Below are 27,846 nucleotides of genomic sequence, written 5' to 3'. Positions count from 1 at the left end.
CGTTTGTGTCCCATTTATCCCCCAAAGGGGAAAAAAAGAAAAGAAAAAAGAAGTAAACATTGGCTCAAAATGGGCGGAGCCCATGAAGGTTGAGAAACCTCTGTTGCAATGTAGAGAGCGTTAGTTGCCAATAAATTGCGGGTAATATTGTAGGAGACGAGAAACTAGCCGTGAGTAATTACCGTTAATTTAGTTAGATTGTTTGTTATTTATGGAAGTAGACAAACGACCCTGCATTTTTTTATTTCTCCCGCATTTTTTTTCTTTGTATAAATGGATGATCATAAATTGTTCCTTATATGTAGGAGTTTAGGCCGATGCGTAGGCCCATATTTGGGAAGATAAATAATTTACGTAAATATTTTTTTCATTTCATCCTACAAATTTCATAAATTAATCATTAAATTTGTGTGAGATTCACGTAAGTCCACAAATTTAATGATTAATTTGTAAAATGAGATAAATAAAATATATATATATATTTCTTGAAGATAATTTCATGGGATGTGAAGACTAGAGTATCATCTAAAATGGGCCTAAAAATTTTGATTTGAATAAGGCTCTTTGTTCCGTACGGGGTAAATTCCCTAATTCAGTTTTAGGCAAATGAGTTTGTAGTTCTGCTGTATTTGTTTATTTTGATGTTGGTTGTTGTTCCCTTTGGGGAGCGTCATTTTATTTAGGGAATTCTGAACTTTTTTTTTTTTTTTTGACATGTCTGCACAAGAGGGGAGGAGAGAGATTCGAACTTGTGACCTCCGCTTCATTAGGCGTGATCCCAGCCGATTGAGCTACCTCTTGAGGACGAGAATTCTAAACTTGAGTAGCTGTAGTGCTGTGTTTTGTTCATCAAAGCTTAATGGAATGATTTATTCATTAAAAAAAAAAAACCCCTTTATACATTAAGTTGTGCTTAATTTTCTCAAACAAATAATAATACTGATGCAAGAAGTAATATACATATATATTTTTTTCCTGAGCAGTCAAAGCAAGGTATTCCTACCTCTTTTTAAAGCTATCTTTATAATCTAATCAAAAATGCCAATTGCTCGAATCAGCTGCATGAGTCTTTTCTGGCCATCCAACTCTGTTGTCTTTGTACATATTTCTGATCTAGCAATGATCCACATGTCTGAAATTAAAGAGTGAAGCTTTTGTTGAGGCAAATGATTTGGTAACATGGAAGAAGTCTAGGAGAATTCGGATTCTGAGCCATGCCCAGAAGATGTTCTCCGCATTCTTGGACTTATTCTTGGACTCACCATTGGCTGGCTTTCTGAACTCATTCTTACACTTCGCCCACAAGCCGTCAGCTGTGGAGGTCTTATGGATCTTCCTCCTTTTGCTGTTCCTGTGAAACCAAATTAACAGGAAAATGGATAATAATGTTAACAAATAAATATCTCAGATTCTCCAGAAAGGGAAGATGGATATGAAATGTTGGCAATAATTAACTGATTTTCTAAATTATTCTGGAGAAAATAATGATGCATGCACAGTACCTGCTTGTCTGTTTGCTTTTACATCAGGAGTTTTCTTTAACAATGAGGTTTTCTTGTTCGCAGTGTCGGGTGAAGAAGCTAATGACTTGCTTTCGTTTGCGGGTGAGAAGATTGGATCATCCATCATGGGCAAATTTTCATCCCCATAAGCTGAAGCTCCTCCATCACTTCCTGATTCTGAATTATCTTTTAGGCTTGCACTTGTTCTCTCCTTCTCCTCAGTTCTATAAGCAAACATCTGAAATGGGATTTGTGATAAAGGCGGTGGATCAGAACTTCCCATGAAAGGGAGCTTCCTCAAGAGCGCCGCCTCTATCTCACAGTAATCGACCAACGGCAATGGTGGGTCTGGCTGGCTGTTATAGTCAGGATTCAATGCAAGGAACCGTTTGATATAGCGAAGAATCCTACAGATGGATGGGAAGCTCAGCCGTTGATTTGGGTCAGTATGCCAACATCTCTTAGTCAAATTGGTCAAGTATTTTGGTGAATTGAATGGAAAAAGAGGCCTCTCCCCTGCTCTAATGTTCCTGCTCATCTTGTCTCCTTGAAGATGGCTATCCTCAAAAGGAACTTTCCCAGTCAAGAGTTCAAAGCAAACCATTCCAAAACTGTACACGTCTGACTTTTCTGTGTGCTTGGAATTGGCTGTACTACTTCTTGTCTGTTCTTGCTCTTCCAGAACTTCAGGGGCATGCCAGATGAATGGGAGTGTTCCATTTTGATTTGAAGAGCTTTTTTGGCTCACACGTTTAATGGAGGACAGCCCAAACCCTGAAACCTTTGCATGCATATTACCTTCTGCTGAGATGCCTTTTGCTTTGACAAGAATGTTGGAAGGATTCAAATCTCCATGGTAGATTTTCTTTGAGTGCAGATATTCCATTCCTCTTGCAATTTGAAGCATAAGATCAACTACAACAGGAAGAGAAAATGGATTCCTCTTCCTTGGGCCAGAAATCTCTTTCATGTAGCTGGAGAGGTCTTTGTTCATGAGTTCCATAAGCAAAAAACACTCTTTCTTTTCCTCCTCGGTAAACCCACAAAGAAACTGCATTATGTTTGGGTGGGAAAGAGACAACAGTCTAGAAATCTCAGGAACAAAGGATTCAATATCCCCATGAAAGTGTCTTATGACAAAGCTCTCCCCCAACCATACGATCTCCTTGTACTGGCTGCCGCTCCCAATCCGCCGCCGCACGTGGTAGTCCTTAGACCCGACAAGGATTGAGGTTGGAAAGAGTTTCCCATCTATGTTTTTCAAAAGAAGATCACTGAGACACTTGTCATGCTTTGTGGAACCCAAAGTTTTCTTTTCCTGGAGCTTGTTTAGAAGAATCCATCTATCTTCCTTCCAAACAGTGTCAAATCGATTGCAAAAATCCTGGGTGATGAGGTACTGCTTCCCGAATTTCCACTGGAAAAGTTTCAAATCTTTATGTTCTTTTTTATATTTGTTCATGTTAAAGAGTCTCTTCTTTTGCATATCATCCTGATCCCACCCAGATAACTCTCCCGCATTCTCGATTGCTTCAATGACAATGGGAATGCAGGAAAGCAAGCTGTAGATGTGAAAGTCAATGCAGTCGGTGTTTTGATAAAGGGTAATGGCTTTAGCCCACCAATCCTTTGTTTCCAGGCACTGCCTGATATAGGCTTCTCCTTCTTTGAATATTTTGTGGAGTTCTCTCAAAGGCTGCTCAAGAACTTTCCATTTCACGTGCTTTTCTTCAAATATCAGGCTATGTCTCATCTCCTCTGCTATTGATTCGTATGCGAAGTTGAAGATATCAAGCAATAAACAGCACTGACGTGGGTTGATTTGGATATTGTCTCTGAAAACCATTAGAGCCTTCAAGCTCCCTACTACCTCTCCAATCTGACGAAATTGCTCCATCTCCCCTGATCAAACTACCCTGATGTCAAATATTCAAAACATATGAAATTCCATTGTTATTCACAAAAGATAAATCCAACCAAAAAAAAAAAAAAAAAAGAAGTTTGAAAATGATTCCCACCGTATTCTTAATTACCTACGAAAATCGAAAACTAGGTTGTACAAGGAAAACAAAATCCCACCAGATTCTCGCAATTCAAGCAGAACTTTTAGCAAATTCAGTGTAATTAAAAAAGGAATTTGTATATCTCTCTTTCCCCGGAATATTTGACCTCTATTATGAAAATTATAATAATTAAATTAAATTCCCCGGAAAATTGTGTTAATTGTTTGTTTGTTTGAAAGTATGGTTAACTGTTGTTGCGGTGGATGGTGCTGTGTTGTAGAATTACTGTTCCCGCGAGTTTCGGTGTTCTGGTTTAGAATATAGTAAAGGATCAGTTAACCGTTTTAACTAAATTTTGACAGCGTATGTCCTTGCAACTGACTACGCGTTTGGTCTTTAGTCACGAAAGAAATTGGGAAAGTGGGTGGAGTTCATCACGGATTTCAATTTTTAATACACGACATAATAAAAATTAGAAAAAAATAAATTAAAATTAATCCCAAGTTTTTTCGTAATTTCAATTTAGTTCTTGAAGTTTCAATTTCCACTATTAGTTTCTTAGATTTTACTTGTGTGCAAAAATCAAATTTTATTTTAGTTTACCGTCTAAATGATTGACAACACATCTGCCACTTAGATTGACATAACATGTCATATGTCAATATGAAGTCGCGTCACGTCTGTCTGCCACATGTACACTTCATCGTGCAAAAAAAAAAAAACTTAAGAGGTTAATAAGTTATTTGTATTTTGCTCATATTCTCTTAATTACAATTAATCATCAAATTTGTGAGGTTCACCATTGACTTATGTGAAATCTACATAAATCTACAAATCTAATGATTGATTATAAAGACATATGGGCCAAATATGAGAAATTTATTGATCCTAGCATTTCTAAAAAAAAAAAAAAAAAAACCTAAGAGGGTAGGAAATAAGGAGTGAGAATGACATGGTAAATTGTTCACCCAATAGATATGCCATGGCCATTAATTATTTGGTTAATAGGATGACAAAATGAAATAAACAAAGGAATGTTCATCCCAATAACAACATCAAAACAATCACAGCAATGCAAAAGATCCTTAAGAAGTATTGGGAATTAGTTAAATAAATAACACGGCTCATTGGATTGACCGCCATAACTGGTGATTTGAAGAGGCAAAACCAAAGAAATCTGTCATCACAACACTTATTGGCTTATTAGCGAAGAGAAGCACCATCCTAGTGATCAAAAAGGAATCCGGTAAAGGATCGATGTTGGGAAGGCACCAAAAGTTCAAAACAAAAACTGCAACCAAATTTGAGAATGTCCATATACAGACCAAAAGAATTAAGGTTCCAACGGCAGAGATCCGCTGCAGAAGAAGTGAGAAAATTGAAGATCTAACATGACCAATAGAAGACGTCAACTGTGGCAGTGAATGCTAGGCTAGCAATTTTAACATAACCCGACACAAAATTACTGGGTTTGAGTCATAAACGGGTCGACCCGTTATTTTGCTCTTGACGGGTCGTGTCGCGGGTGACCCGCCATACACATTATTTTTTATTTTTTATTTTTTTTCTTTAAACCCTTAATGGGTTTGGGTCATAATTAAACAGGTCAATTGACCCGTTTATTTTGATAAACAAGTTAATGGACTCGTTAATGACCCGTTTATAAATTGGCCCGTTTATGACCAAACTCATCACTCTCATTAAAAAAAAAACTAAACTAAACTAAACGGGTTAAGCTGGTCATGTAGGGTGACCTGCGAACTTATCGTGTCGTGTCTTTGGTGGTGCTCACTCGTTAGCTAAACGAGTCGTGTTTGGGTTTACCCTAAACGGGTCTCGAGTCATTACGGATCGTAAATAGGTCGACCCACCGACTGATTTTACCACCTCTAACGAATGCCATGAAGGCGCTTGATTGATGTGCATGCGTAGTGGTAGAATCCGTTGGTGGCGGAGGGATTGCACCAATTGGAAATTGGCTTAATGGTTAATGAAGTGTGCTGAGAATATTGTAAAGGTTAACTCCTTTTACTCTCTGTTATCAGTTTCTGAGCTCTTCTTCCATTTCTTCATAAGTTTCTGTTGAGTACCTAGTTGACCTCGATCTACTTGTATCCTTGATATATTTTGCTTGGGATAATTGCTAATTTACACATAGTTTTATTTCGGAACTTGAATTAAAGAAACTCATTGGTTATATTTTCTTATAATATTAATTCCTAATAGTTGCTATTTTTTTTTTGCTTTTGCTTCTTTAATGTGTATTCTAGATCGATCAATGGCTTCAATTTCATGCTGTGTGAAAATGGTTTCTTCTTCATTTCCTATAGTTGTGAGTGATGCAGCATTAATGGTGTCCGTGAAGAGATTTTGTCAGGCTTGACGTGGCCCACAGAGGTTGACAAGTGCATGCATGGCATGTGGCAATGGTATGGGCCGGTGGTCCTGGTGATGTAGCGCCCACAATTACAAAGGGTTGTGGAAATGATGGCGCTGTGTGTTAAGGTTGGATAGGTCACATGGGATTGTCGTTGGCGTAAAAGTTTGAGGTTGCATCGCTACTCGAGTGGTTTTATTAGAATTGTTTGAAATAATGTCAAATTTGAATCAACTCTGGCGTTAATGGTAGAAGTTAAGTTCTTCTTAGTCTAGAATTTTTTACCAGAATTTTCTTAAGTTATTCTTAGTATCTTCTAAAAATTTTTACCCGAATTTTAGAAAATTCAGGAAAGGAAATCAAGGGATGCTAAGCCCAGATATGGTGGGCAGGTGAGCCTTGCATCCCTTGCTGTTCCAGCTTGGGGTTGCTTGGCACACCCGATCCCTACAATCTCTCAATTTTTGCTCTAATTCCAAAAAATTTGGGAAGGAAATTCTATAGGAATTCCTGTACTATATCATTGTAAAAGTTTGAGGTTGCTTCGCTACTCGAGTGGTTTTATTAGAATTGTTTGAAATGATGTCAAATTTGAATCTACTCTGGCGTTAATGGTGGAAGTTAAGTTCTTAGTATCTTCTAGAATTTTTTACCTGAATTTTCTTAAGTTATTCTTAGTATCTTCTAGAATTTTTTACTCGAATTTTAGAAAATTCAGGAAAGGGAATCAAGGGATGCTAAGTCCAGATGTTGCGGGCAAGTGAGCCTGGCATCCCTTGCTGTTCCGGCTTGGGGTTGCTTGGCACACCCGAGCCCTACAATCTCTCCATTTTTTGCTTGAATTCCAAAAAATTTGGGAAGGGAATTCTATACGAATTCCTGTACTATATTCATGCCAAAATGAACGGTTAGGTAGCTATGCCTCCTAGGCTTTTTGTTATAGGCTTCTTTATTTTTAGTAGAGAAATGTTATACTTACTCTCATTTTTTTTATATAATTTTTTCACACATACATGAGATTTTTATAATTACTATGAAAAAATTGTGTAAAAAAAAAAAAAAGAATAATTGTAACATTATTAAAGTATTTAAATAACCTAAAGGAATAGAACACTCTCTTATCCAGGAAATAGATTGAAATACATCAAAAGTAGACAGGAACCGATGAACCCCTCTCCCCATCCCTCCCTTTCTCCCCACACCAACCCCCACCCCCCTCACACACACACACACACACGAAAAAAAGGTAAATTAACTAAAAAAAAAAAAAAGAAGAAGAAGAAGAAGAGATAGGAATCTTGCACAGGATTTTGTGTGGGTCTCTGACATCTAATGCCGGTTCGTTCCACCAACGACCGACAGTTGGCCCTGTAAGTGAAGGCACCATATGTGGTCTGTATCTCTTTTGGGTTCTGCAATTCATTCTTCATCACTAGTAATGGTTGGTTGAAGATATCTTAATAATGGAGATGACTATTTGAATGCTCTCTTAGCGATGGATCATGGATCATTGCCATGTCTGATACTCCACATAGTGAATGTGTGGACAGGATTACTGCATCTGCATGAAGTACAAGTACCGGTGATTGCATTTAATACACACAGCGACTCTAATGGTTACCTAAATTGAAGGTTTCACTACTAATTAATAAGAAAATGACTAAAGGGTCCCCTTCATATCTTCAGCTCCCAATATTGCAGAGAGAATGAGCTTGATAGTAGATCGTTGGAGGGTAGTTAGGTTGACGATATTTTCGAAGGGTGGTAGGGGAAGTTATTATGCTAAATTATTATTGTTGGAGAGACTTGTGTTCATAATTTCTCTTGGAAATCAACTACTAACATAACTGTCAATAATAAATTGCAATACTGAATGCCTTCCTCGACTATGCTCGGTTGGCCGGGGAATATTCCTCCACGGTCCACCCCACACCAAATAATCGATACTATAAACGTGTCACCAATTTGACATAACTCAGCAGTGCACAACATAGTTGCCCTAGAGATCTCATCAAAGAGATATCAGGAAGAAAGATTTAAAGCATTGAGAAAGATATAGGTGGAGGGGGGCAATGGAATCGGTGACTAGGCCTTCTCCGAACGGGCAGCACGGAAGGGAGTGGCCCGGCCACTTCCAGATGCCGCTGCACTACCCACGGCACACCAAAGCCGACTACGAGGCCATGCCGGAGTGGAAGCTCGACTGTTTGCTCAAACAGTATGGCCTACCAATCATGGGGGATGTTGACCAGAAGAGAAAGTTTGCAATGGGATCCTTTCTTTGGCAAAAATTATGAATTATTTTGTCATATATATTATGTAGCTTTCAATTTGATCCTTTGTTTTAATGTCATGTATTACATTACCAAAAGTCGAAATTCTAAGGACTTGTAGCAAAAGCATTCATGAAAATAGCATTTCGTTCCATCTCTAAAACCCTATGAAAGCATATACTAAAATTCACTAAATCATATTTTATGAAATATAAAAATAAAATTAAAAAAAAAAAAAGAAAAAGAAAAATTGAGAACATCATATCGATTTTATTTTGTTTTATTTTGTTTTTATATATATATATATATATATATATATATATATATATATTGCATATTTTTTCATTTATTTATTTTTTATTTGGTTATGAGATCAAAGTCTATTCGAATCAGAGCGGAAAGAATATTCTAGTTTTTTTGTTTCTTTTTTAAGCAACATTTTGTTGAAAATCGAATCTTCTCTAACTAATAAATTGAAAGGACAACAATTTTTTTAAAAAATAACATGTGTATTTTGAACTTGAGAAGCACGTAATATGTGCTTTTTCAATAACTTGAAAGACACATGTAACTTTTAGATAACGGATTCTACTTTTAAGGAAAGTTGAGTCCAAATTAAAATAAGCGTAATTGGACCACTTGCACCATGGTGGTCTTTTTCCCCCTATAAATAGGGCACCAAATTGCGGAAACCAAGCATAGAGTTGCTCAACAAACTTTTGGGACTATAAAAGAGAGGGGAGAAAAGAAACAAAGAAAGAAAGAAAGCAGTGAGAAAAAAAAAAAGGAGTGGAGAATTAATATGGAGTCAATAAACAGGGCTTCTCCGAGCGTAGGCGGCGGGAGTGAGGGGAGGGAGCGGTGCGGGCAGTTTCAGATGCCACTGCACTATCCCAGGTACAACAAAAGCGACTACGAGACCATGCCCGAGTGGAAGCTCGATTGTTTGCTTAAAGAGTATGGGCTGCCCATCACTGGGGATGTTGAAGCAAAGAGAAAGTTTGCCATGGGAGCCTTCCTCTGGCCATATTGAATTTCATCATATTTCTTTCTTGTCTAATATCATAGATTCTATTTTAAGGCAATTACCCAACTCATCATCATCATGCTTCATGTGAAAGTTTGCTTTCTTAGGTGTATTTTTCTCTCTTTTTTTGGTGATTTCCGTGATCTGGGTATGGTTTAGCCACTTGAATGCTGTTAACTAGTTATGTATGAAAAAAGAGATAAATAAATATAAAGAATTACTATTCTTCTTCTTCTTCTTCTTTTTCTCCTTTTCTTTTCTCGTTAAATCAGCTCCCAGGATACAAATATACCTTTTATTTTGGACTTGTGTGCATTTCTATGAATGTAGGTTTCTATGAATATTAGCACTAATCATTATTATTATTATTATTATTAAAAGCAGGTAAGAAATATGACAATTTTATAAAATGAGTTAAAAAAAATAATTCCTTGATGAGACCAAGAAGCGCCTAAAATTTTATTCCTAACAATTGAAACAAAATTGGAAGGATTTGGATCCACTGAAATTCATAAGAAAATTTCAGTGTCTAGAATTTCAGATCTAGGCCGTCTACTTTTTATCCAAAGGTTATTATTTTGCCACGTGTCTTTCTACTAATAAAATAATAAATATTTATTATTTTAGTAGTAGTGAAACACGTGGTAGAACAATGATAATTGAATAGAAAATGGACAGCCTAAGTTCGAAATTCACACATACACACACACATATATATATATATAGGTTTTTAGTTGAGCTGCAACATTCTGTCATTATGAGGTGGGCTTGGGGAAAGAGAGGGTGGAGTTCTGGAGTGAAGGTCATTTTCAGTTCAAATGAATTTGGAGAAAATTCAATTAGTTGTAGTGGAGGAATATTTTTATTTTTTAACTTTTCGAGATGACAAAAATATTCATCTACTATAACTAATAAAATATTCTCCAGTTCAAATTAAATGAAAAAAAAATCATAATTCAAATTTTTGATAGAATTCACGAATTTTATTATTCAACATAAATTTAATTAAATAAGTTGATTATAAATACCTCGATACGATATGAATTTAACACATTAACACGAATTACTGCGGCTACCCGGCACATCTTTAGGTTCTATTCCACGAGGGAATGGAATTGTCTCATCTCAAGTGACATCACAGAAGAGCAAATGTTTTGAAGCTGCAATCCTTCCACCACGAAATTTGCTGGTATTTGGCATCACTTTGTTGGGCATGGGTGGATTAGGTAGAATTCTGGAATAATCTAGTTGGCCACTAAAACTTTTTTACCGAGTCAATTTCAATTTGCAATGTATTCTGAAATCATACCATGCATGTGGTCAGAAATTTCACTTGGCTATGACACCTTTTTCATTCTTCCTTCAATTACAACTTGCAATGTGTTCAAGCACTATATCACTTACGTTAACGGTTAGAAATACCAAATCAAATCGGTTGCACCCACGTGGCCAATTCGTGTGACTCCCTAAGGCAAGTATGATATTTATGACTTTATTTTGCGATGTTACTTTTACAAGAGACCCTTTTCAACCCAACTTTTTTCTAGTCTTTTCTATTTACTATTCCTGATTTATGCATTATGAGGGCGGCTTCTAAACTTTGGATAGAATTTCAAATTGTAGATTGGGATGAACCTATAATTTAATATTATATCAGAACAATAGTATGAGTTGGACGTTACTCATTGATTGATTGATGATGAATTTGAATCGACACGTGAAGAGACTATTAAAATATTAATTTAATAAATTAACATTAAATATTTAAAAATGGGAAATTTTGAAAAAGGGTTTACATTAGAACGAGTTAAACTTTATAGCGGTAGTATTTTACAATTGTGATATGATATCACTGTTATTATATGCTAAAAGAATAGCTATGCATAAAAAAATATAAAATTCTTAATAATTTTTTATTTTTCAATAATGAAATTTTAGTTTTACTATATATCTAACATGTTTATTCAAATACAAGAAAGAAAAGAACAATATATATTTTTTTTTGGGAGTCGTAGAAAAGAACAAAGAAAAAAAAAAGGCGTAATTTTAACAAGCCCAACTTAACCAACGCACTCTGACAGGCCCAGTTCTCTCACTGTTTGGGAGCCCAAAAAGGCCCACCTTAACCTAAACATGCCGCGCAGTATAGCCGCTCCCTGCTCACCATAATAAGCCGGCACAAACACTACCTACCGAGTGTAGTCTCTACTTTTCACAGTGCCACCCAAAAACAGAAATATCTCCGTGGATTAATATTCACTTCCCCACATTTCCTCCTAATTTCCCTCTCATTTCCTCGCCTTTCAAAAATCTCCCCGCGCCAGAGCGAAACAACGGAAGAGGAAGAGAATCCCCACTTCTGTTTTTTTTCCTTTCCGATCTGAAACCCTAGTCAGTTGCCCGAGAGAGAGGAAAAGAAAAGAAAATGCCGAGGGAGATCATCACGCTCCAGGTCGGACAATGCGGGAACCAGATCGGCATGGAGTTCTGGAAGCAGCTCTGCCTGGAGCATGGGATCAGCAAGGATGGCATTCTCGAAGATTTCGCTACTCAGGTCCTTAAGTTTCTCTTCATTATACGCCTATTTGTGTCTGTATGCGAAATGGTACTAGTACACGTATATACGCATGTCGCTAATTGGCTTCTGAGAGAATTGGTCAGGAGTGTAAGGAATTCTAATTTAAAGTAACCCAAACTTTTGCCCTGATTTTCATTTTTTTTTTATGTTGCCTAATCAAATTAGACCAAATTCTGGCTAGGTCGCCGAAACTGTGTATGATGAGTCTACGTATGTGTTTTAAGTAAGAGTTTATGTACATGAGAATGTATTTATTGTGAAGGGAGAGTGGAAATGCAATTCAAAATCGCCTAAAGTAGGCGGAGTAGGCTTGTTAGGATTAGCTGAGGAATAATTTTGCTTTATTGCGCTAATAAACGGAAGCCTACTTTGATGTTCTGTTTTTTTTCCTATATATTTATTTTAGAATAATAAACAGGGACGGATTGTTTACTTGGATGGGTTAGTTTTGTTGGGCACATTATCTGTGTTTGGTTGCCATGGAAAAATTGAGGATGAGATGAGGATTTTATTTCCAGTCCACTTTAAAATAAGCCGAGCATCTGTTTTAGGTTCTGATGGGAGGTAATTTGGCATACTTGGATGCCGAATAATGTAAATTATGGTTCATTTTTATCTTGAACATAGGATTTTAAAGTTTGAAATGCTGCAGGGAGGTGACAGGAAAGATGTTTTTTTCTATCAAGCTGATGATCAGCACTACATCCCACGAGCTTTGCTGATTGACCTGGAGCCCAGAGTGATTAACGGCATCCAAAATAGTGAATACCGAAATCTCTACAACCACGAGAACATCTTTGTTTCAGATCACGGAGGAGGTGCAGGAAATAATTGGGCCAGTGGTTACCATCAGGTTTGTTGCTCGGTTTTCCTAGTAGGTTTTAATACAGTCTTCTTAGACACTGGGCCAATGCTTCAAGGGTTCTTTGTATACTCGATGCTCTACGCTTAGGTGTTTGGTATACTTGCAATTTAATGCATTTTCTTCTTGAATTTGTAATATCTATGCTTCAAAATTCAGCTTTATGATAGTTTCATGTAAATGGGCTGAAGTTCTTGCGGTGTTGGAAGAAAAACATTGTGCTTTGTGAAGGTTTGTGAAGCTGAGAAAAGCGGCCAATGTGTCCACTAATAAAATACATGGTTGTCAGTCAAACGTTTCTACTACACTACAATTTCTTTGATGTTAAAGTTTGTTGTTTCACATATTCATACTTCCAATTTAAGCTTTAATGGTGAGAATATCTGTTATGTCACCCATGCATCAACCATTTGCAGAATCATTTTCTGTTGGAGTTTGCAAAAAAGATCATGATGTGCAATTCCATTTATATAGGCTTAAAAACTTTCAGGGTTTGCCTGCATGTTTAGGGCATATTTGATCTGCTTTTCATATCATTCATACAATCGTTAATTTCTGATCAGGGGAAGGGTGTTGAAGAGGATATAATGGACATGATTGATAGAGAAGCAGATGGCAGTGACAGTCTTGAGGGTTTTGTTTTATGCCACTCTATCGCTGGAGGAACAGGCTCAGGTTCTGTACTTCTCTGTCTTTACCGTTTCTATATCAATGAAGGTTTAAAGATATTTTGTGCGTTTGGTGTCAACACTTTCTTTTTACAGCATTGTTGACTAATTTAAGTAAAATCTGACATTTATTCTTTGGCATTGGTTGCTAAAGATTAGATTCATAATTTCAAATTTGGAGAATGAACTTAACTGCTAGTTGTTTGTGTTGAAGTTGAACTGAATTCAGACTGCTCTTAGCATCTTAAAGATGAATAGAAAATGAAATTACTTACAACCTTGACCATCATTATGGTCATCAAGTTAAAATTTTGTCTCAATGATGGGGATCTTTTACTTACCTTCATGTTTTGTAGTATTTGCATGATGGCATGTGCATGACTGCTTAAAGTGCTTCCTTGCTTGTGTACTTGTTGAGTAGTGCTCTCACTTAAAATAATGCAGGTATGGGCTCATATTTGTTGGAAACTCTAAATGATCGCTACAGCAAAAAACTGGTTCAGACATATAGTGTATTTCCTAATCAGATGGAGACAAGTGACGTGGTGGTCCAGCCCTACAACTCGCTTTTAACGCTCAAGCGATTGACATTAAATGCTGACTGTGTTGTTGTTCTGGATAACACTGCATTGAATAGAATTGCTGTGGAACGTCTACATCTATCAAATCCTACCTTTGCTCAGACTAATTCTTTGGTTTCCACTGTAATGTCTGCCAGCACAACCACTCTGCGATATCCAGGGTACATGAACAATGACTTGGTTGGCCTTCTTGCTTCTTTAATTCCAACCCCAAGATGCCATTTTCTAATGACAGGATATACGCCACTCACAGTGGAGCGGCAGGTAAGATTCAGATATGCCTGCTATTTATTTTGTATCATCTCTGTAGAAAATTATGTTATGGATTATTAGCCATTCTGTAAAAAAAAAAAAAAAAAAAAAAAAAAAAAACATGGTTAGTTAAAAAATTCTATTTAAACTTTTGACATCATTAAAGTTGAGCAAGCCAGCAATCTACTATGTACTTGATCTTGTTCTCTTCCTCTCATTTTGATAGTTTTACTGTCTCATAATGCAGCATAATTTTGCATTAGGCGGGTTATGCTTATAAAGAAATACTTCCACTGTGTATAATGCAAATATATCTTTTCTTGGCAGGCTAATGTGATTCGTAAAACCACTGTACTTGATGTTATGAGAAGACTTCTGCAGGCAAGATTCTTTGCTTTTAACTTTTCCATCCATGCATGGTTTAGCACTCCATTGACATAGATATTTTTTGCAGACAAAGAATATCATGGTTTCCTCATATGCTCGAACAAAAGAGGCTAGTCAAGCAAAGTATATATCAATATTGAATATCATTCAAGGGGAAGTGGACCCTACTCAGGTAATGTTCACAGCAACTTCAGATTTTTTTTTTTTTTTTTTTCTGTGAGAATATTTCCCTACAACAATTAAGATGAAGCAGTAACTGAGTAGGGAGAAGCTGGCTATATGTTTTTATTGGATGGATTATACTTAGATTCATTTTCATTATAATTTTTGGCCATAAAAAAATGTTAAATTGATGTATGATAGATTATAGTTAATGTGTCTGCAAGGGTAGATATCTTTTAGGGGGCCATATACTGTACTCTAGGTTCTCTTTATTCACTATTATGTGCTTACTGCTTTTCCTCCTATTGTAAAGTTTGTATAAATGTTAGGTTTAGACTTAAGATCCAACCCTTTCATACCAATTTAGTTGGATCTAGCCTTTCTATGCTAAATCAATGTTTTTAGCACATAAAATAACAAAACTAATATAGTAGTGTTCTACTAATTAAATAACTTTTTCTTCTACTAGATAAATTCTGTTTTACAGGGTTACTCAAGAAAGTAAAAGTAATTTCATGGTTTTACAAAAAAAAAAAAAAAAAGAGGCGGAAGGGCTAGGGGAGAATTCCATTTGCCTGTCATTTGATCAATTTAAAGATCATTGCTTAGTACTTATATTGCGTAATATTCATTCAAATATGTGGTGTTCTTGGGAATAAATACAGTGGTAAGTTATCATGTTTCTCTAAATGGCACTTTTTGGGAAGTTTTCAATGCTGCTGAATCTTGATGTTTGCCTTCTCTGTGATCAGGTTCATGAAAGTTTGCAGAGGATACGTGAAAGAAAGCTTGTTAACTTTATCGAATGGGGCCCTGCAAGCATTCAGGTTTCTTTCCTGAGTACAAACAATTACTTCTGACATTCAGTCCAATCTTTTGAACTTTATCATCTGGAATTATACGATCCTTTATCTCTCTCTTTTTTGTTTGTAGGTTGCTCTGTCTAGAAAGTCTCCATATGTTCAAACTGCTCATAGGGTAAACTCCATTTCTTGTCTTTCAATTTTTGTTTTATTTTGTGTTGATAATTTATTCTTAAAATTTTTCAGGAATATACAATTTCTTAAACTTGAAATTTTATTAATGAACCGTTTTGGGCATGGGCTTCCCACTTTTTTTAATGAGCAAATGGGCATTAAAGGTGTGTTTTGCATTTCATAGGTCAGCGGTCTTATGCTAGCAAGCCATACAAGTATCCGGCACCTTTTCAGCAAGTGTTTAAGTCAGTATGAGAAGTTGAGAAAGAAGCAAGCGTTTCTTGACAACTACCGAAAGTTCCCAATGTTTGCCGTGAGTTGCCATTGTTATAACTTTGTACCATTTCAGATCTAATTTGTAAAGTCACGATTTATAAGTTTTATGGGAAAATATTACTCTACTTCATTGATAAATTATATTCACGTTTTCCAATGAACTACCTAAAATAGTGAAGCAGCAGGATATTACCTGTCACCATAAGACCTTCGTAGCTAGAAAGTAATATTGGTGATAGATACGTAACTGCTTTGGGCATGTGCCAGCTTTATTGAGTTCTGGTGTTATATGTGGATCTTATTTCAATATAATTTAAAACTGTTACAGGACAATGACCTTTCAGAATTTGACGAATCAAGAGATATAATTGAGAGTTTGGTTGACGAATACAAGGCCTGTGAGTCCCCAGATTACATTAAATGGGGAATGGAGGTAGATTCCTGCTAGCTCAACTCCTCCTTTAGTTCATTTTGCATTTTCCTGATGATTGTTTTTTTCTTTTGGCAGGATCCAGACCAAGTTCTAACAGGAGAAGGAAATGCCAGTGGAACAGTGGATCCAAAATTAGCAGTGTGAACACATCAAGCTATCTTCTAGAGTTCCTAATTTCTGGGGTTTTTGTAGGTACCTTTCCCTCTAGTCACATTCAATCATGACACTGATTCCAAGACATGATTTAACCCCAAACTAGAACATCCATACACCAGTGCGTTTTTGAAATGCTAGTTCCCTCTTAAATAAGCCTCAATGCAGATCTCTTCACCGTCATTCCAAGAAGTTCTGTTTTCTGCTCTTTGGATCTTGCCATTTTGCATGTCTAATTTTCTTCTTCATTTTTCTTTTTTTTTCTTCTTGAGATTGATTTACTCATCAAAAAAAATTCTTATTCTTTCCTTAATATTGAACTGCTACTCAAGATGCTAGCTATGCAAACAATTCAGCTAATATTCCCTTTCTAGTGGAAACTGTCAATAATTTGATGGAAACAAGTTAGCAGAAACTGACATTGTATTCTTGCACATAGAGTTTTCATAATTACTTTTTTGCCTTCTAAGTTAGACTGCACTGTCATCTATGGAATACAATTTTTTCAATGGTGATGCAACACTCTTTAGTGATATGGTGCTTGTTCTTTTCTTTTTTCTTTTTTGAATTATGATTTCTTTTTGAATATCAATAACATAATTATACCAAGATATGGTGGCTAGCATTCTCCACTAGTGTATAGACACAAAGACGAAGCAGCTGCCTTTTCTGGGATGTTTGAATAAATTTTAATTGTTGGAGCTCCTGTTCCCCATGCTAGGGTGTGGAGTTTGGCCTAGCCACAAAAGAGAAGAAAAATCTGAATTTTTTTAATTCATTATTCATCTTTAGTAGTAATTATTTTTGGCCCTTTGATCCCAGCACTGTTCTATTTGTCCATGGTTACATTTGTGTAGATATTTATCTATTTTACTTCTTGGAGTCTGAAAGGTGACTGGGTTTTCTTTAATTTAATGCAGGTTTTAGTGGTGTGACTGAAGAACGTGGGGAGAGATTGTTAAGTTGAATACTTGTATATTAACCTCTTCCTACTTTCTGTAGGATCTAATGATTTGTATTGCCATGATTTCTTGGGTGCCATTTTGTCTATTATTCAACTTGTCATTTAAATCCGAGATTACAGAATCTCACTGTATTGAGTCTGCCAGACTAATTATATTGGTCCATGCTCCTGGAATCAAGGGATTTACCAGATTTCTGGCCTCAATCTTCTAGGCGTTAGGTAGATGCTTTGCTTTCTTTGGGTAGAAAGTATACGCAGTATTGGAGTTTTGAAGAAAATACTGTGTTGCTACGGGCCCATGTGGGAGACCTAGTTTCTTCAGCGTGGCTTGTTGTGTGGTGGCTCTTCATGATTGGATTGGAGATATTAATTAAATATATGTTAGCTATAAAATTATTTATATAAACCATACCTTCTGTTTCAAACACAGGCTATTTTGCCTACTTTTAGATTATAAAGGTGTGGTTTTTTTAATCTTTTTCTGTGCTAAAGTTCGTCTGTCTAATGTAGCCAAAAAGCCTTCCAACTGCTATATTAGAAAATGAAGACGTAAAAAGATGTCAAGCTGGCTTCTTTTCTTCTTTTTTTCCTTCATTGTTTTTTACCCGTTTGAATTTGAACTTTCAATTCCGCCAATTCAAATTCACCATATATTGATTGAGGATGCCAAGGCTCAAGGGAAAAAGAACTTTGCAAGGTGAACGAAAATGACGTTCCAAATTGACAGTTCTTTTATCTGTATAGTTCCAGGAATCACGTATTTCGATATGGTTGGCAATGAACACTTTCGTCAGTTTCAACGGCGATGCTTAAGGTTACGTTGTCCAATGAGCTGGACCAGGATTTACTACAATTTTCTAAAAAATTATGATTTACTACAATTTTTTTTAAAAAAAAAAAAATTATAAATTCTCAAATTATGTGAGTTAACATGATTTCTTTCTTGCATCCTAGTGAAAGATGCTACACATTAAAAATGTGATATGTGATTAACGAGAATCAAGTATGTTTTTATTTAGTTCTTGTGCTTTATATTGTAAAAAAGTTTTGCTCAAAAAATTATTTTTTAGTTTATTAAAAAATAAGCATCTCTTCTTCAAATGTAAAGAAAAAGTCTTTTGAAATGAATTGTTTTTTGGTGCCTAGTAAAATGGTACCTTTTTGTAGGTAGCATTTTTTCAAACCCTATGATACAAAAACTGAGTTGAATTCACATAATTTTAAAATTCTTATTTGACTAGGTATAGGCAAATGATAAAGAGTGACTAGGTCTAACGCAATTTGCAACTACCGTCATATATTGTGATTCTTCTCTTTTTAGCTTGTACTATCTTCTTTTTAGGCTACACAATAACAATCATGATTTGTTTTTGGGGTAAATCATTTTGCCATCCTTTGGATTTTTTTTATTTTTTATTTTTTTAAAGTTTTTTCTAGGAGTTTTAGTTTTTTTTTTTACTAAGGGTAGTTTCGTCATTTGGGGAAACATTGACAATTTTTAGTAGTTTAGGGAAGATATTGTTATAATTAAAAGTTTGAGAGAACATTATTAATTAGGTGTTAATTTGAATGGGGTATATGAACTATACCCTTTTTGTTTTCTTTATAGAAAAGAACAACCTTAAAAAATTATATTCTAAATTACTTATTATCGCTAGGAGAGTATCGTAATTGTTTGATTAAATTTTCAAAGAAACAGCGAACATCCAATCAATTTATTTGGAAATCTTTTGAATCAAGCAAATAAAAGGCGTTACAGTTCATTGATTTTCCATATTTGAGTTTGAATATTCATTCAATTTGAACACGCCAACATGCAAATGCTAAACAAATGATGAGTTACAGTACAAAGTAGAGACCACGTCGAATATTAGCCGTTAAATCCGTTGTAGTGGCAGCCAGGTCCCACTCCACGACTCCGATTATAGAATCCAACGTTGCGTTTTGAACCGAGTATCGTAGCGACAACATGGCTGACAGTCTGTCCTGACTGTACCAACATATAATAGGGTAACCACCACATGGCATTGCATAATGTGGACCCAAATTTTTAAAAAACATTTTAAAAAATATTAACAAACGAAACCATCAAATATTATTTCATTGTTTGCGGGGATACACCCATAGTGGCCTGCCGGTTTCCTCTCGTTGTTTTTAACGGATACCAAGCGTCCTCTATATAAGGATACTCTCTCCTGCGCACCTTCACAAGTCACAATCATTCTCTCTCTCTCTCTCTCTCTCGTTGTGAAGCTGTTTGTTGTTTGTGTGATTCTCAGTTTTTTTCTTAAGAGGAGAGAGAATGGCAGGTTCTTTTTCATCTTCTTCAATGGCTGTTATCGGAGTGGTCGGGATCTTTGGTGTACTGTTCGCCATTCTTTCCCAGGCCGTAGTTGAGGCCCAGTCGCCAGCTCCTGCACCTGCCCCTACCAGCGATGGTAAACTAAACCCTGCTCGATCTCTTTCGCTTAGATCTGAAACCTTGGACATTGTCTTTGTTTCATTTTTCTTTTTCTTTTAGAGTTGTTGTGGATGAATATTTCCGTTTCACTCTTGGCTGCGGCGTTTTTATGTTCTCAATTTCCTCTCTCTTTGTATTGATGGAGCTGTTGACGTTTTTGGTACAGGGACTTCGATTGACCAAGGGATTGCATACGTGCTGATGCTCGTGGCGCTGGTGCTCACGTACCTCATCCACCCTCTTGACGCCTCTTCCTACGGCCTCTTTTAGACAGTCGTTTAGGTTTTAGAAGGGTTAATGCAGGGCTTGGAAATGGATTTCATTTGTGCATATAGATATGATCTTGGGGGGATTTTTTTATTTTGTTCTTTTTCTTTTTTCATGTTTTGGAAAATTTAATTGAATGAAATTTCATTGTTTTGGTGAATGATATGTTTCTCGTTATCTTTTCTTAAATCCCTTTCTTTGTATATTACTACATCTTTTAACATATCGAACAAGTGATATGAACGAAACTAAATATTTGAAAGACAACTGCAATAGATAACAGTGGTTCTACACCTCTTACAATGAAGAGAGTTTCTGTTACAACGCTGAAACATCAGGCCTTTGTAAGTGTAAAACGAAAAATGAAAATCATGGCTGGGTATTTTCCAGGCTTCATAAACAAATTTTATTGTTGCCCAAGTTGTTGGCTCTCATGCCGTGACATCCTGCGATGGCAGGAAGATCAATCAGTCTTCTTTCTTGTGTAACTGAACTTTACCCTTTAAAGGATAAGGACAGTAGGCTTTTGTAAAAGGAAAAACACAATCCCCAAAAATTGTAACAATCACTTGAGCGTGTCTCTCTCCTTGATCATTGAGTTAGGTGTCTATGGTGTAAAGCATACTTGACAACTTCATAAAAGGAGACAACTATGCCAACAGAGGGTCCGGCACGGCCGACACGGGGACCAATTCCGGTAAATAGTCCCTTCATTCCACCACCCCTGATCCAAGCAAAACGTTTTCAGGTCACTATATGGTGCACCAGCAATTTTGCCTATCAAGATAAACAGTGATATAGGAACATGTTTTTTTTGAAGGAATCGTGCCACGTTTATATAAAAGGACATTTTGGTTGCTATATGAAAAGGAATCACTGATCTCTATACATTTGTATCATACATTACATACCTCCAAATTTCCAGCAATGTCTTTCTAGTGTTCATCTTTAATGCCCTTGCAGGATCCTTATAAAATTTACAACAAAAGGAAACTATATTAGCAGCCAAAACATAGAAATAGTCCAATTATATTTTGAGCAAGGAAATTCTGTTATTTGCTACAGAAAAATAAATAAATAAACCATTTCACTTGTAAAACAGAGTGGAAAGAGACGGTTGCATATGTAGTTGAATTAAAGAAAATTTTCAACTGCGGACACACAAAAAGTAATTTTGCAGATAGTCAAAATTTCAGCATCTATCTACTTCTAATGCCTTCAATTTCATCCTTGATCCCTGGAGAAGGCAGGGGAATCTAAGGTAACCCTCAGCCGAGATTGATGACATGCCATTACTTGCATACCTGTAAACGTTGAATATACCGGATATGACAGGAACAGTTTTTAAACCTATAAGGTGTCATCAGACAACCTTGTAACACGTAAAAATTTTCGTTACTAGAAGCTAATGGCCATACATTGCACTATTTTACTTACGACCTGCCAAATGTTGGATCCATACCCAGTATATGTCATTTAGCATCTGCAAACCCTCAAATCTCAGTAGAGGTTGACAACGGCTTGTGGTGCCCTTCAATCGTCATCAGACTTATAAATGCAATTGCATGTGGTGGTTGGGTGTGTATTAATTTCTCTTTACATTTTCAAAAGACATGAAAAGGGAAAGAAGCATAAAGGGGGGAAGGGGGAGGGGGTAAAGGTAGATGCAAGTAAATGAAGACTGGTTTGGAGAAAAAACCTCTATCTGCCTTCGGGTTTTTGCCACATCTAGTGGACATGTAGCAGCAGCTGCAAGACTTCCTGCCACAAAACCAGCGGAAAAGTTTGCCCCAAGGATGCTGGCTGCACTGGCTTGATCACCCGCCAGTTCAAGAATTCTTCTCCGGATCTCCACAAAGCAGCAAGAGAAAGTGTAAATGAGTTGGATTTACATGCAGGAGCAAGAGAAAACAAGAAACCATATGGATCCATTGAAATGTTTGAAAGAAATGATATCTAACCGGCTCAAGGGTTGACCAGCAGATTGCAGAGAAAGGAACATCACGGGCAAGTTGTGCTCCAAGGCCAGTCCACAAGACACGATAGTTTTGCACTGTTAAAAAGAGAATGCTGTTCATATTTCTGATCAAAGAGAAACAGAATAGTATGCAAATATAACTTTCACCATCCCTTGAACTTTTCATTTATAGGATTACCAGGTCACCACATCAGCTTGTTTAACGTCAACTACAAATCAAATTATATAAGAGGAGAGGAGAGACAGAACTCAACAAAAACGCTTACAGTTTTGTAGTAGGTTTGTACTTTTCACTGGGTTGATGACCCCAAGCAGTGTCTTCCAGACCCCAGCAGACTTCACGCCAGTTTGGGTTTCTTTAAAGGCCTATATTAGGAAGAAGATAAGACAAGAATGAAAAACATAAATCAGAGGGGATTATCCATACGAAGCCAGTTAACATAGAGCAGTTCATCCAAAATTTGTTAAGGGGTATGAGATGGTTTAAGCAAATAAACCAAATTATAATGAATCAATATTAGTAATCCAAATACTAATGTTTTATTCCTTTATTCCTTTCTTTTTCTTTTCTTTCTTTTTGGTTTTTGTGTTATATAGAGCAAGTCAATCTCCCTACACATTTAATAGGTACAAGGAGTGAAAGATAAGCATACTCCCAAATTCTAACTTTCATCATTGTGTAGTTACTCATGACGAAAAGACATTTTGTTGACAAACTCATTAAAACCAATAAACCAATCTCTTAGGTTTCGCTGAAATGTTCAATGCTACACTATATACAATACCACTTACCTGCATGCGGGTCCTTGCCAGTTCAACAGGGTAACAAGAAACACAAGCCAATGAGCGTGCAACTGAGCCTGCAACTAATGGGACATATGGAGTCAAGTTGGGCGCGCTCCGAGTTGTAAAATCATCCATTAAATTGCGGAAAATGTCATAACAAGGCAAGTAGATGCCTACCTGGTTGTCAATTACAAAGAATGGTCTTCAGCAAGATAGCATATGAAAGATGCAAAGAATAGCTTGCATCTCCAACGCATGGATCTGAGAAGAAACCATAAAGCAAAATTCCTAGCTAAGAGAGACTTACGGTTGGCACAGCCAACACTATGCTTGCAGACGTGCCTCTCCACAGCTTAGTGAATCCTTCCTGCACAAATTCACTCCTTGAAGCCCGTTGTGATAAATGATTTGCTCACAAAACACAGGTGATCATACGGATTTACATTTACATCTTTAATCTGGACATAACAGGCCTATCTAAAAGACATAGACAGACGATCTTAACAGCATTATGTCATAAGAAACCTTATTATAAGTGTCATACGTGCTACAAGGCACTAATGATATTGTTTTAAATACAATTTTCCTCGATACTGACATCAAAAACTTATCTGGTATGTAACACCCATAAAGCTACTGCAAAGGCTACAAACTTAGAAAAGTAGCACAAACTGAAGAAATCCCGACATATGTAATTAACTTCTATTTTTCTACCCTTTTTAATTTTAAGCAGTGAGCTCCATAAAAACCTAACAGCACTATGTCATAAGAAACCTTATTATTATAAGTGTCAGACGATCTTAACAGCATTATGTCATAAGAAACCTTATTATAAGTGTCATACGTGCTACAAGGCGCTAATGATATTGTTTTAAATACAATTTTCCTCGATACTGACATCAAAAACTTATCTGGTATGTAACACCCATAAAGCTATTCCAAAGGCTACAAACTTGGAAAAGTAGCACAGACTGAAGAAATCCCGACATATGTAATTAACTTCTATTTTTCTACCCTTTTTAATTTTAAGCAGTGAGCTCCATAAAAACCTAATGATGCTTTAATTTATCAAGAACAGATCCGGAGCATTTAGCAATCACCTTCTCTACTGATTGCAAAAAACTGATTTGTTTGGGTAGACATACAGAAGTCTTCTCCTTGAAAAGCAAATACCACCTTATCGCTTTTAATCATTTAGAAAGTACATCGGAAACATTTTGAAACTTACATAACTTCCGTTTTTGAGAAAAATTGGCAAGATACACGTACGTGATAAGTTCATAAGTTCACCAACCTGACGTATGACTTTGTATAAAACATCCATTGCTCCTTTATACTGATTACACTCAGGAGGGCACACTGGTTCAGAACCAACAACTGCACGTGTAGATGATACAGAACATCTCCAATCCGGAAGCATCTAAAAGAAACAACTCAAAAAATTTACAAGACAGTAAGACAACCACAAGAAACTTGCAGACAAGTAACTTACAGTAAAGTTTCACAGTCCCTTTCCATTCTTGCGAGGAAATCAAGATTGATTATTCTCCTAATCTAAAATTTGTGCAAGTAAAGAATCACAAACCAGCTGGACACATACCGTGTTTGTGTCAAAACATGCTATACGACACAGCCCCTGATAAGGAACTCCGGCAGCCTGCGCTTGCAACCTTATCTGAAAGTTAGAAGAGTTAACGTGTCAAAAATGGATAATACACATCAATAACTATCATAAAAACCACAAATTCAATAATGTTTGAAAAGACTAGAAATTCTTTACACACAAAATTTGTGATATGACAAATGCTGCATGAAACTCTAAATGGTCAAAACCAGTTTGAACATGACATGACAGATTATTACAAATGATGTTGGCTATCCTCAATAGAACAGCTCCACTAATATATAAGACAAGGGAGAACTAGGAACGAATAAAATGCACAAGCATGCCCTCATCAATTAACTCTCAAACTTAAATTTTCTATAAAAAAAAATGGCTTGAACAAAAATATATAATGGGAGAGACAACCAATACAAAATCAATCACAGTAGAGAAGACAAAAATGATTAAAATACCGGTAAAAAAAATACAGAGCAGTATATAAAAGCGTTCAAAGTATGAAGAAATTAACAAATGGGTATCGTAAAAATTGAAAACCTTGGCGACATCAAGAGGGTTAACGAGGATTGCAGAGAGGACAGCTGCGCCGGCGGCAGAGAAAGCCCTCTCTCCAAAACCCAAATTAACGTCTGAGAGACCCTTTTCAGAAGAAGAAGAAGAAGAACCCTCCTTGAGCGTCGTTTCCGTCATAGACGAAACGTTTCCTTCAAAATCAACCCTATTCGCAGCAGCTGCACTTATCCACGAAGGTAGATTCTGCCTTGAGCCCACCATTCCTCAAAAAAAAAAAAAAAAATTGTTTTCTATGTCTTTCGGTACTGAATGGCTTCGTTTGTTAGCTTTTACAGTAGTGGGATTGCGGTTACTTGAGGGGGTAATAGTTATGAGAAGAAGACAAACAAAAAGTGTGATTAATTTGATTGTTCGTGAAAGGAAAAGTGAGGCGGTTATAGTCGGAGCAGAGGAATAGAAGGAGGCTTGGTTGGCGTCTCTAGGCTCTCTCTCTCTCGTTTCATAATGTTGCGTGGGAAATTGGGAGAGATAATAGTATTGCGATTCGTGGCGTGGAACCGAAAGCGCCAAACAAATGCGTGTCATCTCACGTGTACCATTTCATCTCACTGCCTGTGATCTATCTGTTCCTTTCTGTTTTTTTTTTTGATCCTTTCTGTTTTTTTTCTTAAACAATCCAATGAAAATTCCTAGCAGAAGCTGTTTTTTTTTTTTTTTTATTGTCCAGGGAAGAGGATGTAGGATTCAAGTTAACAACTTCCGTTTCATAAAACATAGTCCACAACTAATTGAGCTACCCATTAGAAAATAGCAAAAACTTAGATGCATGTCCAATTTCTAAATCATTAACATCAATTTGAAATGTGATAGTTTAGATATGTCTTTACAAAAGGGGTATGAATTTGGAAGGTCTCATAAATGAGTTTGATATTTTCCGTAAAGAAATAAAGACATGTTTTTTTTTTCTTGGTTCAACTATTTATTTTTATTTTTTTAATACTCAAATCAAAGGAAAGAAAAGAAAAATTACAACATAAATAATAAAAATAAAGAGTGGGCAAAGGGCAACTCAATCACGACTCTCCAAACAATTAAAAATTACTGAGACTAGTACAAATAAAGAAGTTGTTTTTTGAGAAATGAGAAGCTTGACTGCTTCAGTGAAGCGTGAAGTGCAAAGAACTAAACAAATGTTTTTGGTTTGGGTATTGGTTGAGAACATGGGAGATTTGGGCATATTCAAATATTATTTTTTTGGTCTGAATCTTAAAAAATGAAAACAATTTAGAGAGAAAAGCCCAAATATATTAGTGGGGGCCAGCCCAGAGTTTTGAGACGCCGGCCCATATCTCCAGTCTCCACCACTAAAAAGAAAGACAAACCTAATTAAAGCAGGAATCTTGGTATCAGTCCTTAGCAAATGAGAAATGCTTCGATCTAATAAAAACTACACATTTTGTTCATGAAAGTCCATGTGATAAGATATCACATAATTTTTTTTATGGAGGAAAAAAGATAAAACAAAAAAGAAGATGATGTGGCATCTTGCCACATAGGCTTTTAGAGGTTTGATACGGACACAACACAAACCCAACTCATGGCCAACTTCTCTCCTACGTATAAAAAAAAATTGAATTTTAAACCAAATAAATTGTCTTTTTTCCCAAATTTTCAGAATCCCAAAATCCTCTCTATCAATTTTTTCTTTTTTAAATGACACGTAGGAGAGAAGTTGGCCATTAGTTAGATTTATGTTGTGACCTTAACATTTTTCAGGCTTTTATGGGCAAAATATAGAGTTTTTATTATAATCTAGCATATCTCTTACCAAATATCTTAAAAAGTCAATTTTCTATGTGACCAGTAGGGATTTCTTCTCTTTCAGCGCCGCTATCTATTGAGAATCCAAATACTACATCATCAACAGTTAATAGGTAAAATAAAAAAAATATTACAGATACTCTCCTCAAATTACACTTCAATGTCAATGTCTTCCTCAAACTGTCAATTGTATTAATGTCCCTCAATAACCAAAGATAGAATATGTCCAATCAATATGTAAGAGTTATTTTGTTATCTATCATGTTTGCCTTGTGGAATTCTTATAAACAAGTCAATATAATAAGATGCGACTTTTCTGAGCTTTGTATATACTATATACCTTTAAGGTCGAACCCCTTAAACCCTTCTTTTTCTCCAAAATATACTTTCACAATTTTTTTCTATGTTATTTTACTTTATATTTTTTTCAATGTATACTCGAACATAAGCACGACTTTGACATAAGTTGTTACAGGGAATGATTGGAACAGTATCTGGGCCCAGCCTGGTTGGTGTCCCTCTCTATTCATCTGGGCCATCGGGCCGGAGCGTTGCCGCGCAGCTAGGACCACACCATTTTCAATTCACGACGAAATTCAACGACACCAAACACCATCATGCTCTTTCTTCCTGTAAAGAAAAAAGAGAAAACAATCAAAGGGAATGGAAGAGGGCATGAAGTTTTTGTTTTTGTTCGGTCGGTAAATTTTGAGATAATAACATTTTTTTACATTAGAAAAAAAATAAATAAAAAAAAAAAAAATCCCATTGAATACGCATCAACTTAGGACCCATTAGATTGATAACATTTATTTTATTCTGTATTCTGTCGGTAGGTGAAATGGGCTTTATGACCCTACCTGTTAAGGTTGACAATAAATTAATACTAGGTTGTAAGCAAACAGCATTATACCTTACTATAAA

At 36.1% G+C, this 27,846-nt stretch overlaps 4 protein-coding genes across 5 annotated transcripts; 2 read left to right on the top strand and 2 right to left on the bottom strand.

Annotated features, from left to right (window-relative positions):
* Positions 1-1,145: 1,145 nt before the first annotated feature.
* On the bottom strand, positions 1,146-3,399 carry LOC132188576 (uncharacterized). The gene is made up of 2 exons (XM_059603073.1): positions 1,503-3,399; positions 1,146-1,351 (listed from the first exon to the last, which is right to left on the bottom strand). Exons 1-2 carry the CDS (start codon positions 3,397-3,399, stop codon positions 1,191-1,193), a joined length of 2,058 nt encoding a protein of 685 aa, XP_059459056.1. The 3' UTR covers positions 1,146-1,190.
* A 7,982-nt stretch (positions 3,400-11,381) lies between these two features.
* LOC132187556 (tubulin gamma-1 chain) lies at positions 11,382-17,949 on the top strand. Of its 2 annotated transcripts, none has more exons than XM_059601903.1 (12): positions 11,382-11,736; positions 12,413-12,613; positions 13,186-13,297; positions 13,735-14,135; positions 14,451-14,504; positions 14,578-14,682; positions 15,425-15,499; positions 15,606-15,650; positions 15,834-15,962; positions 16,254-16,358; positions 16,434-16,546; positions 17,432-17,949. In XM_059601903.1, the coding sequence occupies exons 1-11, from the start codon at positions 11,608-11,610 to the stop codon at positions 16,500-16,502; spliced, it is 1,425 nt and encodes a 474-aa protein (XP_059457886.1). In that variant the 5' UTR covers positions 11,382-11,607; the 3' UTR covers positions 16,503-16,546; positions 17,432-17,949. The 2 variants fall into 2 exon arrangements, with proteins under 2 accessions (XP_059457886.1, XP_059457887.1); XM_059601904.1 differs by having other exon boundaries at positions 16,434-16,550.
* Positions 17,950-19,622: 1,673 nt separating this feature from the next.
* Positions 19,623-20,366, top strand: LOC132187334 (arabinogalactan protein 41-like). Its single transcript, XM_059601619.1, has 2 exons — positions 19,623-19,913; positions 20,103-20,366. Exons 1-2 carry the CDS (start codon positions 19,778-19,780, stop codon positions 20,204-20,206), a joined length of 240 nt encoding a protein of 79 aa, XP_059457602.1. The 5' UTR covers positions 19,623-19,777; the 3' UTR covers positions 20,207-20,366.
* A 76-nt stretch (positions 20,367-20,442) lies between these two features.
* LOC132187333 (mitochondrial carrier protein MTM1) lies at positions 20,443-25,613 on the bottom strand. The gene is made up of 10 exons (XM_059601618.1): positions 25,126-25,613; positions 24,568-24,642; positions 24,262-24,387; positions 23,275-23,334; positions 22,974-23,144; positions 22,448-22,547; positions 22,165-22,256; positions 21,903-22,052; positions 21,115-21,170; positions 20,443-20,927 (listed from the first exon to the last, which is right to left on the bottom strand). The coding sequence occupies exons 1-10, from the start codon at positions 25,360-25,362 to the stop codon at positions 20,795-20,797; spliced, it is 1,200 nt and encodes a 399-aa protein (XP_059457601.1). The 5' UTR covers positions 25,363-25,613; the 3' UTR covers positions 20,443-20,794.
* Between the last annotated feature and the right edge of the window lie 2,233 nt (positions 25,614-27,846).

Source organism: Corylus avellana, chromosome ca7 (assembly GCF_901000735.1).
Source record: "Corylus avellana chromosome ca7, CavTom2PMs-1.0".
In the NCBI taxonomy this organism is placed as follows: Eukaryota; Viridiplantae; Streptophyta; class Magnoliopsida; order Fagales; family Betulaceae; genus Corylus; species Corylus avellana.
Note: the sequence above shows the minus strand (reverse complement) of the source record. Positions and strands in the feature narration are given on the sequence as shown.

Bases quoted from the DNA above. Each gene is read 5' to 3' on its own strand.
- LOC132187556 (XM_059601903.1), top strand. From the start codon at position 11,608: ATGCCGAGGGAGATCATCACGCTCCAGGTCGGACAATGCGGGAACCAG. The intron at 14,683-15,424 runs GTAATGTTCACA...CTCTGTGATCAG, and splicing joins GGGAAGTGGACCCTACTCAG to GTTCATGAAAGTTTGCAGAG. The intron at 15,651-15,833 runs GTAAACTCCATT...TGCATTTCATAG, and splicing joins ATGTTCAAACTGCTCATAGG to GTCAGCGGTCTTATGCTAGC.
- LOC132187333 (XM_059601618.1), bottom strand. From the start codon at position 25,362: ATGGTGGGCTCAAGGCAGAATCTACCTTCGTGGATAAGTGCAGCTGCT. The intron at 24,388-24,567 runs GTATGTGTCCAG...TGTTTCTTTTAG, and splicing joins CATGTTTTGACACAAACACG to ATGCTTCCGGATTGGAGATG. The intron at 20,928-21,114 runs GTATGTAATGTA...TGCTTGGATCAG, and splicing joins ACATTGCTGGAAATTTGGAG to GGGTGGTGGAATGAAGGGAC.
- LOC132187334 (XM_059601619.1), top strand. From the start codon at position 19,778: ATGGCAGGTTCTTTTTCATCTTCTTCAATGGCTGTTATCGGAGTGGTC. The intron at 19,914-20,102 runs GTAAACTAAACC...TTTTTGGTACAG, and splicing joins ACCTGCCCCTACCAGCGATG to GGACTTCGATTGACCAAGGG.
- LOC132188576 (XM_059603073.1), bottom strand. From the start codon at position 3,399: ATGGAGCAATTTCGTCAGATTGGAGAGGTAGTAGGGAGCTTGAAGGCT. The intron at 1,352-1,502 runs GTACTGTGCATG...TTGGTTTCACAG, and splicing joins AAAAGCAAACAGACAAGCAG to GAACAGCAAAAGGAGGAAGA.